The sequence below is a fragment of the Ovis canadensis genome, chromosome 7 (genome assembly GCF_042477335.2).
Source record: "Ovis canadensis isolate MfBH-ARS-UI-01 breed Bighorn chromosome 7, ARS-UI_OviCan_v2, whole genome shotgun sequence".
Lineage (NCBI taxonomy): Eukaryota > Metazoa > Chordata > Mammalia > Artiodactyla > Bovidae > Ovis > Ovis canadensis.
The window spans coordinates 77370363-77385375 of record NC_091251.1 but is presented as its reverse complement, the minus strand read 5'-3'; the positions used below and the strand labels follow the sequence as shown (position 1 = coordinate 77385375).

Below are 15013 nucleotides of genomic sequence, written 5' to 3'. Positions count from 1 at the left end.
GGCACACAGTAGGCCCCAAATCCGGACAGAAGCCTGTTGGACAGCCTCTCTATCCTCACACCAAGACCAAGCCCTTACTGGCTGCTTTATCACCTAGAAAAAAGCTGGGTAAAATACCTCAATCCTGCACCATCCCCAGATACCCGCAGCGACGGGGATCGGACGATGATGCAGGGCAGTGATGCGGGTAGATGTCCACCTTGTTTTCCTCCTGAGCCAGTGGGAGCCCTGAGCACTGGCTCTCCGACAGCCCCAGTCCAGCAGTCACCCTGCAGCCCGCTGCTACTCATCTCCCCGGCTGTCCGCCCCGACGCCACTTGCCCATAGCCCTGGGGACTCTTACCATCCCAACACCAGGCCGGTGGTCACGATGAAGCAGGTAAAGACCACCGCGATATAAAAAAGAGGCGAGTACTCATAGAGCGTTACGAGAAACACCGCAGCCATCAGGATCTCCTAAGCTGAGCCGGGCTCCTGCCGGCCAGCCCAGCCTAGCTCAGCCGGGCCCTCTCCGCCAGCGTAAAAGCCACTATGGTGCCCCGGAGCGGACAAACTTTGTAGATCCGCACTAGCCTAGCACTCCTGCAGGCTAGAGGTAGGGGTAGCCTCGCCGTGAGCTGGAGCCTGCGTGCCAATCACGGGGTCGCCTGCAGGGCTCGCCCCGCCCCTCCCGCTCCTGCGCCGAGTTACCGGCTTCGCCGAGGGGCGGGGCCCAGGCTCGCCCCGCCCCCGGCTCCCGGGTTTGATATCCAGCGGGCGTATTCTCTTTGGCTGTTTGTCCTAGCGGTCCACGGTTTTCTGCGGCAAAGTCGGAAGAGATATTGGTGCGGACTCCGTCCAAGACTCAGGTAGGGTGTTTTGATGCCAGAGAGGAGACTCAGCCCGAAATCCACGTCACAGAGCGTAAATCCTGAGATCCTGCCTATTACATCTGAGAGATGTGGCAGGAAGAGGAGAACCGGCATTTTAAATTCTACAAAGTAAAATAACCCCACACCAAATCTTGCTTTCTGTTCACAAAACTTAACAAATAGGCACTGTAGAAAACACCAAAGAGGCCCCCAAGCACTTTTTAGGCGCCTTGTCAGCCTTTTCAAGTTGGATTTAATGCTAGAGGCAAATTAGCATTGGGTGTCAAGATTCTGAGAAATAAATCAACTGTTTTCCCATATGCCTTTCTTCTTTTCTTCGTCCCCCTCTACCCCTCAAATTAGAATTAGATACTTGAAAAAAATTAAATATTTGAATTTTTGTATTAATTTTCACTTTAATAATAACTTAAAATATGTGTGCATCTGTGATATACACACATATATACTAGAGATCTCTTCAAGAAAATTAGAGATACCAAAGGAACATTTCATGCAAAGATGGGCTCAATAAAGGAAAGAAATAGTATGGACCTAATGGAAGCAGAAGATATTAAGAGAAGGAGACAAAAATACACTGAAAAACTATACAAAAAAGATCTTCACGACCCAGATAATCATGATGGTGTGATCACTCACCTAGAGCCAGACATCCTGGAATGCGAAGTCAAGTGGGCATTAGGAAGCATCACTATGAACAAAGCTAGTGGAGGTGACAGAATTCCAGTTGAGCTATTTCAAATCCTAAAAGATGATGCTGTGCAAGTGCTGCAATCAATATGCCAGAAAATTTGGAAAACTCAGCAGTGGCCACAGGACTAGAAAAGATCCATTTTCATTCCAATCCCCAAAAAAGGCGATGCCAAAGAATGCTTACTACCACACAATTGCATTCATCTCACATGCTCAAAACTCTCCAAGCCAGGCTTCAACAGTACATGAACTGTGAACTTCCAGATATTCAAGCTGGATTTAGAAAAGGCAGAGGAACCAGGGATCAAATTGCCAGCATCTGCTGGATCATCAAAAAAGCAAGAGAGTTCCAGAAAAGCATCTACTTCTGCCTTATTGACTATGCCAAAGCCTTTGACTATGCAGACTACAACAAACTCTGGAAAATTCTTAAAGAGCTGGGAATACCAGACCACCTGACTTGCCTCTTGAGAAATCTGTATACAGGTCAGGAAGCAACAGTTAGAACTGGACATGGAACAACAGACTGGTTCCAAATAGGAAAAGGAGTACATCAAGGCTGTATATTGTCACCCTGTTTGTTTAACTTATATGCAGAGTACATCATGAGAAACGCTGGGCTGGAGGAAGCACAAGCTGGAATCAAGATTGCCAGGAGAATTATCAGTAACCTCAGATATGCAGATGACACCACCCTTATGGCAGAAAGCGAAGAAGAACTTGATGAAAGTAAAGAGGAGAGTGAAAAAGCTGGGTAAAACTCAACATTCAAAGACTAAGATCATGGCATCTGATTTCATCACTTCATGGCAAATAGATGGGGAAATAGTGGAAACAGTGTCAGATTTTATTTTCTTGGGTTCCAAAATCACTGCAGATGGTGACTGCAGCGATGAAATTAAAAGACGCTTGGTCCTTGGAAGAAAAGCTAGGACCAACCTAGACAGGATATTAAAAAGCAGAGATGTTACTTTGTTGACAAAGGTCCATCTAGTCAAAGCTATGGTTTTTCCAGTAGTCATATATGGATGTGAGAGCACCAAAGAATTGATGCTTTTGAACTGTGGTTTTGGAGAAGACTCTTGAGAATCCCTTGGACTGCAAGGAGATTCAACCAGTCCATCCTAAAGGAAATCAGTCCTGAATATTCATTGGAAGGACTGATGCTGAAGCTGAAACTCCAGTAACTTTGGCCACCTGATCAGAAGAACTGACCATTGGGACAGACCCTGATGCTGGGAAAGATTGAAGGCAGGAGGAGAAGGGGACGACAGAGAATGAGATGGTTGGATGGCATCACTGACTCAATGGACATGAGTTTGAGTAAACTTTGGGAGTTGGCAATGGACAGGGAGGCCTGGTGTGCTGCAGTCTATGGGGGTCACAAAGAGTTGGACACGACTGAGCGACTGAACTGATTGACTGATACATATACACATATATGCCTTGAACAGTGCAGGTTTGGAAAGTGCACATTTGGACTGCACAAAGTCCACTTACAGGTGAATATTTTTTAATAGTAAATACTATAGTACTGCATGGGGAAGGAAATAGCAACCCACTCCAGTATTCTTGCCTGGGAAATGCTATGGATAGAGAAGCCTCGCGGGCTACAGTTCATGGGGTGGCAAAGAGCAGGACAGGGCTGAGTGACTGAGCCCACACACACAGTACTACATGGCCTGTGGTAGGTTGAGTCAGTGGTTGCGGAAGTACCACAGATTCCAACTAAAGTTATACTGGTTGCTTCTCACAACTCATTCACTGATATCTCATTGGTTTGCTCGTAAGGCCACCTACCTACCATAGGTCAGAGAAAGGCAGGCAGTCTTTTATTCTGAGCAGCAGTATTCACTGCTACAGAGCGGGGTTTTGCTATCATGGAAGAAAGGGACAGAGGACCTAGTGATAGATAACTTGTCATGCCTCCACACTCCCATATCACCAATAAAATTCCTGCAGGATGAAGATGAGCTAAATTTGTCCTGTGGCTTCACCTATATCTTGGTGAAGGACCAAGTGTTGTTTGTGCTCTAGTGTTGTGTGAGAAGGTTGGTTTAACAACATAATTTTTAATGACTGCAGATATGACTTGTGAAAATTTATAGTTTATTTAATCAACCCTCAATTGTTGGACTTTTTATTATTACTAACAACACAGGAATGACATTCTTAAAGCTGAATCATTTCCTTGGGATAAATTTCTAGAGGTGGAACTTCTGGTTCAAAAATGTATGTATCTTAAACCTTTGAAGAAACACCATTCTCCAGAAAGTTACCAATTTATGCTCCCTCTCTTTCGTCCTCAGTTTTGTCACCATTTCATATTGTCACCTAAAAAGATCTTGGCTAATGTGAAAGGCAGTTTTATTGAAATAAACAGTAAAGAATTTCCATAATGAAAACAAAAATGTAAGGAATTCCATGTTAAACTGATATATTAAACATATGCCTATAAGGCTGCTCTCTCCCAAAACTCCACTAAAATTACATCAAAGGGATTTTAAAAATAAATCAACAAAAACAAGAAGAACAGGAAATAAAATAACAGCACCAACATACTGAAAGATGGAAAACAGATGAACAAGGATAATTCACTAGCCAGGCTATTAAAGCCAAATCCCAAACCAGCAGTGGAGAAAACAGACTCAATCTGACTCACACAGAAGAAGTCCCAGAAAAAAAAAAAAATAGGAACTAACAAATTTAACTCAAGCCTTTATTTCCCACTTGGATAATTACAAAAACTGTTGAAACTTGTAACTTTATTTCCAACAGGAATTCTTTCTAGTACATTCTACACAGTGCTAGAAAAAATGATTTTTTTTAAACACACTATATATTTTTAAACACATCTCTTATTTCATTCCACTGGTGAAAATTCTTTGTTGCCAAGCTATATGTCCTTGAGAATGAAGTCCCAAGTTCCTTATTTGGCAAACCCACCTCTCCATGACCCAACTCCTCCTTACCTCTTCCTATTCATTCAGAAAAAGTTAAAGGTCAGATATGTGTTAGACACTGTAGAAAGCATTCAGTTCAGTCGCTCAGTCATGTCCGACTCTTTGTGACCCCCATGGACTGCAGCACACCAGGCCTCCCTGTCATCACCAACTCCTGAAGTTTACTCAAAGTCATGTCCATTAAGTCAGTGATGCCATCCAACCATCTCATTCTCTGTCATCCCCTTCTCCTCCTGCCTTCAATCTTTCCCAGCATCAGGGTTTTTCCAATGGTCAGTTCTTCTCATCAGGTGACCAAAGTAACTGGAGTTTCAGCTTCAGCATCAATCCTTCCACTGAATATTCAGGACTGATTTCCTTTAGAATGGACTGGTTGGATCTCCTTGCAATCCAAGGGACTCTCAAGAGTCTTCTCCAACACCACAGTTCAAAAGCATCAATTCTTTGGTGCTCAGCTTTTTTTATAGTCCAACTCTCACATTCATGCATGACTACTGGAAAAACCATAGCTTTGACTAGACGGACCTTTGTTAGCAAAGTAATGTCTCTGCTTTTTAATATGCCATCTTGGTTGGTCCTAGCTTTTCTTCCAAGGAGTAAGTCTTTCAATTTCATGGCTGCAGTCACCATCTGCAGTGATTTTCGAGCCCTCAAAATAAAGTCTGTCACTCTTTCCGCTGTTTTCCCATCTATTTGTTGTAAAATGATGGGACCAGATGCCATGATCTTAGTTTTCTGAATGTTGAGTTTTAAGCCAACTTTTTCACTTTCCTCTTTCATTTTCATCAAGAGACTCTTTAATTCTTCTTCGCTTTCTGCCATAAGGGTGGTGTCATCTGCATATCTGAGGTTACTGATAATTCTTGCAATCTTGATTCCAGCTTGTGCTTCCTCCAGCCCGGAGTTTCTCATGATGTACTCTGCATATAAGTTAAACAAACAGGGTGACAATATACAGCCTTGATGTACTCCTTTCACTATTTGGAACCAGTCTGTTGTTCCATGTCCAGTTCTAACTGTTGCTTCCTGACCTGTATACAGATTTCTCAAGAGGCAAGTCAGGTGGTCTGGTATTCCCAGCTCTTTAAGAATTTTCCAGAGTTTGTTGTAGTCTGCATAGTCAAAGGCTTTGACATAGTCAATAAGGCAGAAGTAGATGCTTTTCTGGAACTCTCTTGCTTTTTTGATGATCCAGCAGATGTTGGCAATTTGATCTCTGGTTCCTCTGCCTTTTCTAAATCCAGCTTGAACATCTTAGTGATACAGTAATAAGCAAAAAGTGACATACCTCTTTTTCTCATGGAGTGTATCATCTAATGGAAAAGACAAACATGAACTGAAGAATCTTGAACAACATAGAAAGGCAAAAATTATGATGAGTGATCAGTCATGTCCAATTCTTTGCTATCCCAGGGACTGTAGCCGCCAGGTTTCTCTGTCCATACGATTCCCCAGGCAAGAATACTGGAGTGGGTGCTATTTCCTTCTCCAGGGTTTCTTCCCAACTCAGGGATGGAACCTGCATCTTTTGTGTCTCCTGCATTGGCAGGCAGATTCTTTACCACCAGCACCACCTGGGAAAATTATAAGTGCTATTAAGAATAAGTACATTGAGCTATGAGAGCATGTAACTCGGAAGTGGGGAAATAAAAGGATGATCAGGGAAGGATTCCTTCAAGAACAGATGACTGATGTAAGAGCTGATGGGGAGAGGTTTACCAGGCCAAGGGACAGGAAGGGAGATAGAGTATTTAGGACAGAGGCTACAGCATGTGCAAAGGCCCTGAGGTGGGAAAAGCATAGCATACCTAAGAAAATGAAAGGCCAGCATGATTAAAGCATGATGAGGGAGGAGGAAATTGCTATGAGATGAAAATGGAGAGATAGGTAGAGCTCAGATCATACAGGAGTTTTGCCATTTTAGCTACTCAGCTAAACTAAGAGTAATGAGAAGCCCTTATATGATTGAGGAATAGAGTTTTACAGACTGAAATGTGTCCCTTCAAAAAAAAAAAGAAAAGAATTTTATATTGAAGGCTTAACCCCGCAATGTGACTATATTTGGAGATAGGGCCTTTAAGAAAGTAATGAAGGTTAAGTGCAGTCATAAGGCTGCAACCCTAATCTAATAGGACTGGCGTATTTATTATAAAAAGATAAATGACTAGACACCAGAAATTGCTATGTGCACATGTGTACAGAGAAAAGGCCCTATAAGGACACAGGGAGAAAGCCACTTTCTGAAAACCACGTGAGAGAATTCTCTCCAAAACGGCTGCTGGCACCTTGCTCTTGGACTTCTAGACTCTAGAACTGTGAGAAAATTAATTTCTTTTGTTTTAGTCAGTCTGTGATATTCTATTATGGCAGCCCAGGCAGACTAATACAGGGAATAATATTCTATATGCATTTTGAATCAGTCAGCTTGGCTATCGTGTAGAAAATTTATTGGAAGGAAGCTGGGATGGATATAACTGAATATGCAGGTACCAATTAATAGATTCTTTCAAAAGTCTAGACAAGAAATGTTGGTAACTGATTAGGAAAGTGATGAGGACTTGCAGGGAAGTGGATTATTAGTTAGAAGTGATTTCAACTATGAGTGACTAAATAAATAAATAACAGTATTACTTGAGATAGAAGTTTACTTCTCTTTCAGATGAAAGTCCAAAACTAGGTAATGCATGACTGGTATAGTGCTTCACAGTGCAAGGGACTCAGGCTTCTGTTTTGCTCCACTATGTGTAGCCCCCATATTCCTAAAATCACCTCATGGACCAAGACATCTGCTGTAGCTCCAGCTACCATGTCCATATTCCTTCTAGCAAGAGGGAGGAAGATGTGGGAGAATGAGACACCATTTCAATTTAAGGAAAATCTCAGGATATACTGCACATACTTTTGGCCAAAATCTAACTGGAAGAGGCTGGAAAATACAGTCCACCTAAAACTGGAAGGATCTATTCCTTATAGAAGGAGAAAACAGTTGGAGGGAGAACCAGCGCTCTGTCACAGGACCTCATGATGGGTTGGACATGGGGCACGAGAGTAGCAGGAGGTGAAGTTCTGGTTCTTCTACCAGATGAGTGGATGTAGCTGTCATTCACTGAAATTAGATCCTTAATCTGCAATCTCTCATCACTCATCCCTGTTCCCCTTCCCTCATTCCCTCCAAATACAACTCTTAGATCTACTGAATTACTGGTCTTCTAAAACATATCAGAGATGCAAGTTTGTGAGGCCTGAAGCATATACCATGTGGGGACTCAATTCTAGGAGGGTGAACACAAAGTTACAAACACAAAATTAAGTATAAGGCCTTGGGAGGGGCCTATGCAAGCAAGTGGCCCCAAAATTAAACTTCATTTACTTTGGGCACTTTGGAAAAAGCTGGCTTAAAACTCAACATTCAAAAAATTAAAATCATGGTGTCTGGACCCATCACTTCATGGTAAACAGATGGGGAAACAATGGAAACAGTGACAGACTTTATTTCCTTGGGCTTCAAAATCTCTGTAGACAGTTTCTGCAGCCATAAGATTAAAAGACACTTGATCCTTGGAAGAAAAGCTATGACAAACCTAGACAGCATATTGAAAAGCAGAGACATCACTTTGCCAACAAAGGGCCATATAAAAAACTGTGGTTTTTCCAACAGTCATATACGGATGTGAGAGTTGGACCGTAAAGACTAGCCCCAAAGACTTGATGCTTTCAAACTGTGGTGCTTGAGAAGACTCTTGTGAGTCCCTTGGACAGCAAGGAGATCAAACCGGACAATCCTAAAGGAAATCAACCCTGAATATTTATTGGAAAGACTGATGCTGAAGCTGAAGCTCTAATACTTTGGTCACCTGATGGGAAGAGCCAACTCATTGGAAAAGGCCATGATGCTGGGAAAGATAGAGGGCAGAAAAAGAGGGCGACAGAGAATGAGATGGTTGGATGGCATCACCAACTCAGTGGACATGAGTTTGAGCAAACGCTGGGGGATAGTGAAGGACAGGGAAGCCTGGCATGCTACAGTTCATGGGGTTGAAAAGAGTTGGACAGCTGGATACAACTGAGCGACTGAGCGACTGAACCACAACAAAATGTTGGCGGTGGGGGGTGGGGGGAGGGGATAAATTTTAAAATCAGTGAAAGAAACTACTTAGTCAAGTTTCTCCAGAGAGAGAGGGAGAGGAGAGAGGGACTTATTATGGGGAATTGGCTCACAGGATTAAGAAGCCTGAGAAGTCCAGCCCCACAGTCAGCTCAGCCCGTGGTGGCAGAATTCCAGTCCAAGTCTAAAGGCCTGAGAACCCAGGGAGTCAATGGTATAAATCCCAGTGCAAGGGCAGAAGACCACTATTCCAGTTCAAGCTGGAAAGCAGAAAGAAAAACAGGGTGACAAATTCCTCCATCCTCTGCCTTTTGTTCTATTCAGGCCCTCAAGGAATTGGATGATACCCATCCACACTAGGGAAGGATATCTGCTTTGCCAAGCGCACTGATTCAATGTGATCATCTCATCCAGAGAGACCCTCTCAAACACACCCAGAGGTACTGTTTAATCTGAGCAAACATGGAGAAGTCAACACGTAAAATTAATCATCACAGCTCTGTACATACGGTGTTCCCTTTGCCTGAAAAACCCTTCTTCTTTCCCTCCCCTTCTCCTAGAGAATTTTTAACTATTCTTAAGTCTCAGTTCTGAACTTCCCTTCTCACTTCCCAACCCTTAAGGACATGCCTCTCCCAGAGCATTCCATGTGGATCTATGTGTGGTCCCCCTGAGCCCGGTGAAGATCTGCTCACGAGTCTGTCTGGCCTGGAGGTTCCCAACTCTCTGCGGCCGGAAGGACACCTAGTCAATGTGTGTGCTGCCAGCACCTAGCATATGTCTTGTAGCCACTCAACACCCGTTTACAGAAGGGAGGGATGAGGGGAGGGGATTCTTCTCCATAAGATAACTTGGCAGCATAAAGTACCTATAGAAGAAGTAGAAGTGAAGTCGCTCAGTCGTGTCTGACTCTTTGCAACCCCATGGACTGTAGCCTACAAGACTCCTCTGTCCATGGAATTTTCCAGGCAAGAGTACTGGAGTGGGTGGCTATTTCCTTCTCCAGGGGATCTTTCCGACCCAGGGATCAAACCCAGGTCTCCTGCATTGCAGGCAGATGCTTTACCATCTGAGCCACCTATATTAGGCCAAAAAATGCATTACTCTCTGGTGAAAGGAAAGAACATTTCTTTATTATTATAATGGATACAATTTTGCTCAAGAATTCCCACCCCACTGAAAAGTAGACGGATGAAAGAGATTGGACAATGGGAGCTTAAACTCATCAATTAAATTTATCTTAGCCTCGGACTTCCTTGGTGGTGTAGTATTCCAATAAGAATCAGACTAGGGTTCATTCCCTGGTCTGGAAGATTCCATATGCTGCAGAGCAGCTAAGCCACAACTGCTGAGCCGATGCTCCACAACAAGAGAAGCCACTGCAACGAGAAGCCCGAGCACTGTAGTGAAGGGTAGCCCCCACTAGAGAAACTAGAGAGCCACAACTAGAGAAAGTCTGCTTGCAGCAGCAAAGACCCAGGGCAGCGAAAAGTAAATAAATAAATAAAATTTTAAAAGTTAACTTAGTCTCTTTAACTGCACTTTTTGGGCAGCTAGCTGATCTCTTTCAGAAAAGTTCTTAGTCTCTCCTTTTCTTGCTTTTCTCTAAGATGGTGCCCAATTGTAAAAGGTATTCGTGTGATCTCATGGTAGGGGTGAGAAAGTGAGGTCTCATTCTGTACACCTGTGGGACCTCAGTAAGATGATGCAGATTTCATCCGGCCTTCTGTGGCCATGGGTTGGCAACCACTCCTGAGACTCAGGGTTATAGCCACCTGCCTCTGGTTGTAAACCCCTCAGGCACTAGTTTAGCTGGTTCTCCAAACTGTTCATCATCTCCAGTGGTACTTCCTGAAGGAACTAGGAATATGTAGCTTCTCCCACTTGTACCCTGCAGGCCACTAAGAACTGAAGGATACCAAATTAGGCCCCCACTGCCACTGAACCATGTTGCTCCTGAGTCATATTTAAGGAGAAAGGAAATGAAAGTATAAGTCGCTCAGTCATGTCTGACAGGCTCCTCTGTCCATCCAGGCAAGAATACTGGAGTGGGTTGCCATTCCCTTCTCCAAAGGATCTTCTGGATTCTGGGATTGAACCCAGGTCTCCTGCATTGCAGGTAGAATCTTTACCATCTGAGTCACCACGGAAACCCATATTCAAGGAGGGGCAAAGCTAAATGTAAGGCCTCCCCTCCTTTTTTAGAGGAAAAGTGGTCTGCCCATTCCTATCTCTTCCTGCTTTCCTATGACCCCTCCTTGCCCCCCATTCTAAGACATCAGCCTGGGGGCTGGGCTGCCAGAACAGGCTGGCTGGGACTGCCCACTGCACTTCCCTGAGCCTCTTCTTCCCACGCTGCTCCAGATCCTACGGGCGACTTTCTCTCCTTCCCACTCAGCAGGTACTTTCCTTATATCATAGCCTCAGTTTTCTCTACCATGTGGTGTGTATTAAATGCCACTTTTACTTTTGCCAAGGTCTGGATTTTGAAATGTTAATGGAGCTTTACAGTTTTATAAAACCTTTCTCTCTTGGTAGTGTCTGGCTTTTTCAAGACTACTGTGTTTCTTCAGATTCAAAAATCTTATTTTGGTAGTTAAAAGCTGCTTACTTTCTTTGGCATTTCTGACATCACAGTTCTGTTTATCCTCCAAGGTTGATGGATACTTCTAGGTGACCAAGGAGAAGGTCTCATTAGAAATGCCAAAAATACTACCATGTTTTAAAAAATGGCTATTTCTATTGCCTATATTATTTCTCGGAAGGACAAATTCATCTCTGTCTTGGAGACACCAAGGAAGATGATAAGCATCATGACTCTTGAGTTTCAAGCTTTGAGACAATCACTGCACAACACGAATGAATGTGCAATTTGGGTATGATCTCACAGATGACAAGAACTGTGAAAAACTTTACAGTCCTTTGGCAGAACCTAACCTTTTGTAGCCCACTGAACTTCTAAGTTCCTCTAGTTAAAAAAAAAAAAACAAACTTGCATGGTCTTATATGTTGCACTTCTATAATCTGTACGTACTAAGTGTCAGGAGGCCACCTGAAGTCTGTTCCAACTGAGTTGACACTGAAGACTAATGCAGTGCTTAGCCTGTGGCCCAAAGCTTAAGGCATTTACCTAGAACAACCATCTTCAACGGTGTGCCCTGGCACCACCTAACAATGTCTGGATGCATTTGGACATATTTTGATTGAGGGGCTACTGGTGTCTAATGGATAGAGGTCAGAGATGCTGCTAAGCACTCTTCAATGCCCGGCACAGCCTGCCCACAACAAGGAATTATCCAACTCCAAATGTCAATATTGCTGAAGTTGAGAACTACGGATACAGAAAATTCTATCAGTTTTAGGCATTTTTCACCAAATGACTATTTCCACCTTGGTCGAGGCCGTGTATTCCCTGGATTACTACAACAGTCTCCTCAATGGTTTCCTTGCTCCTCTGTTTCCCACACTTAGTTCTTTTATTTTTTTCCCATGTTTAAAATTTTAATTTTTAGTTTACATACAGAAAAATTCATCATATCTGGTTATGTTCCTATCACCACAATCAAGATACAGAGTGGCAGCTCAATTTTCAAAGTCTTTACTATGCTGTTTAGGTCCATTCCTCACATGAGCCACTCTGGGGTTAACTCCAATCTTGGCAGTGATTTACACTGTAGTTAGGCTCTCCAAGTCTTTGCTGTGTTTCTGTGGGTGTGTTCTGCACATGTGGAACTTGGATATGTGCCCAGTGTCAGTCCCAGTCTCTCCTATTCAGGATTTCCTTACACCCTCTGACTCCCAGAGGCCCTTTTCTCTGTTCTTCTGGACTGAAAGATGGGGAGCTCCCAGAATATTTTCCCTTTACACTTACTGTGCTGGTCTGAGTGACTGAGCCTGTCCTGCAGGTGAAGTAACAAGAGAAAAGGGAGGAAAAAATAATTGGAAAGGACTTCCCTGGTGGTCCAGTGGAGAATCTGCTTTCCAATGCAGGGGCCTGGGGTTCAATCCCTGGTCTGGGTACAATCCCACTTGTTGCAAGGCAACTAAGCCGGATCCACAACTAGAGAAAGCCCGCATACCACAGTGAAAACCCAGCAAAGCCAAAGTAAAAAAGAAAACCCAGGATACCTCCATCAATTTTTGTATGACAGGGACCCTTTCCAATTTCCTTTATGCAACAAAATGGATTTTCTCTCAGGGTTTTAGGTGCTTTAGCCCTGCCCTGCTGTGATAATGCCAACTTGATTATTTTTGTCCTCAGAAGAGGGCTAGAAGAGAAAAAAGGAGTTTCCATCCATACTCGTCTGTTCCCAGGGGCTCCTTTTCCCCACCCCCAGGCTAGAAGAAAGGGTTCCTTTTGGAGGTTTTGCAGTCCCTGCTTCACTGATTTAGACTGCTCTCAAGTCAGGCAGTAGAGGAGGGAAAAAACTAGAAAACTCAACAGCACCATCCTAGTCATTTGTCAAGTTCTAACTTCCTGCAGTGTAAGGCCTAAAATTAAGTTATAATAATTATGTGCTGCCTTGATACCTGGTGGAATCGGGAGTAACCTAACTGCAAGTTTCTATCCCACTCTGTTCCCACAGCTAAGGTCCCCTGGCCAAAAGACTCTCCTTACCGTGGGGACCAGGCACAGTGCTTGTCCTTGAGTACTGGGTTTCTGCTTCCTGCCAATTATGAAATCATTCAAATAAGCCAGCCATACCCTCCTGCAGAAACCAGGGGCCACCTCACCTTCTTGATACTGCAAAGCCTGCCTCTAGTTGTTCACTCTGTTCCCAAGTACATGGTATTTGGGGTTCCCCTCCCCCAGACTGTGAATGTATGTGACTATAAAAACTGCCGTCCACTTCACCTGTCCACTTTTGGATGTTGTGTGCTTGGCCATCCCCATAATCCTAGGGTGAGAATCCTTCTCTCAAAACAGGAGGAAGAAGAGACAATCAAAACACTTCCTTTTTGAGGATGTTCCTGGTGGTCCATCTGTTAAGACCATGTGTTTTCACTGCAAGGAGATTGAGTTAGATTCCTGGTTGGGGAACAAAGATGTGCGTGGCCAAGAAAAACCACAGAAAACACTTCCTTTCCCAATCCACTAGCTATTTTGCTATTATTTACTCTTCAGAGTCCTCAGGTAGTGCTTTTCATATTCTGCCAGAGTTTTTAGTTGTAATCAGTGGGGGAGAGAGACTGCAGCTTGCTTACTTCACTGTGGTTGGCTCTGGAAGTCACTTAATCCCTACAGTCTAATAAAACTAAAGGATCCTTTTAGAAGGACACGTCTAACAGGTCATGCCACTGTCCTGCTCAGTCTGATAGCACATGCTTGTGATTGCTTACAAGGCTGCGCAGAATAGAGCATGCAATAACAATAGGTATGTTTCCACCTCAGGGCCTTTGCAGTGCTGTTTCCTCTGTGTGGGATGTTTCTCCGGACACCATGGTCAATCTCTACAGCTTCAAATCTTTGTTCAGATATGACTTTCCTAGTGAGGATTAGGACAGCTTCCCTATTTAAAAGAAAATATCCCTCATCACCTGCACTCCTCATCTCCCTTTTTCAATTCTTTTCCCCAACTCTGATCACCTTCTAACTTAACAATATTTACTAATTTACTATGCTATTGTCTGTTACCTCCTCCTCCCCATTAGAATGTTAGTTCTAGGCTTCTAAAGTGGCCTTAGTGGTGAAGAACCCGCCTGTCAATGCAGGAGATGTAAGAGACGCGGGTTTGATCCATAGGTCAAGAAGATCCCCTGGAGAAGGAAATGGCAACCTGCTCCAGTGTTCTTGCCTGGAGAATCCCATGGAGAGAGGAGCCTGGAGGGCTACACTCCATGGGGTCGCACAGAGTCGGATGTAACTAAGCACCATCTAGGACAATAGGGATTTTAATCTGTTTTGGATCTTGGCACCAGGACACAGCCAATACATTATAGGTCCTCAATAACTATTTGTTGCATGCATGAATAAGAATATGTAGAAATACAAACACTTTATTTAGCATGGCTGCAATACAGAGAATGAACTTAGAAAAATTCAGATCAGAAAAGATTATTTTAATTCTGATCTCTTGATTTTTAATTAGAATACTCCTTTTCTTTTGATCTTGATCATACTTAATGTCAAATGCATCCCAGAGATAAAAGACATTTTGGTGACCTTGAGTTTTTAATAAGGGCTGTTAGTGTTAGTTGCCCAGTCGTGCCCAACTCTTTGCGACTCCATGGACTCCAGCCCACCAGGCTCTTCTGTTCATGAGATTTTCCAGGCAAGGATATTGGAGTGGCAGAAAAGTGCTGGAAAACATTTTGAACTTCCCCGACACACACTGCCACTAGAATTACTCAAGCCACAGTGGCATTCCCCAAACCTCATTTAA

The 15013-nt window shown here is 43.5% G+C and overlaps 1 protein-coding gene across 2 annotated transcripts in view; it reads right to left on the bottom strand.

The window, feature by feature from the left end:
• The window catches only part of CGRRF1 (cell growth regulator with ring finger domain 1), a 46026-nt gene that overhangs the window by 27840 nt on the left and 3173 nt on the right, over positions 1–15013 (bottom strand). Inside the window, exon 1 of one of the 2 annotated variants that reach the window (XM_069597953.1) lies at positions 344–663. The exons of the other annotated variant lie outside the window; for it this stretch is intronic. Within the exon in view, the coding sequence (XP_069454054.1) occupies positions 344–447 (104 nt within the window). The 5' untranslated portion in view covers positions 448–663. Of the gene's footprint in view, positions 1–343; positions 664–15013 lie in introns of those variants that run through there. 2 annotated transcript variants of the gene reach the window in all.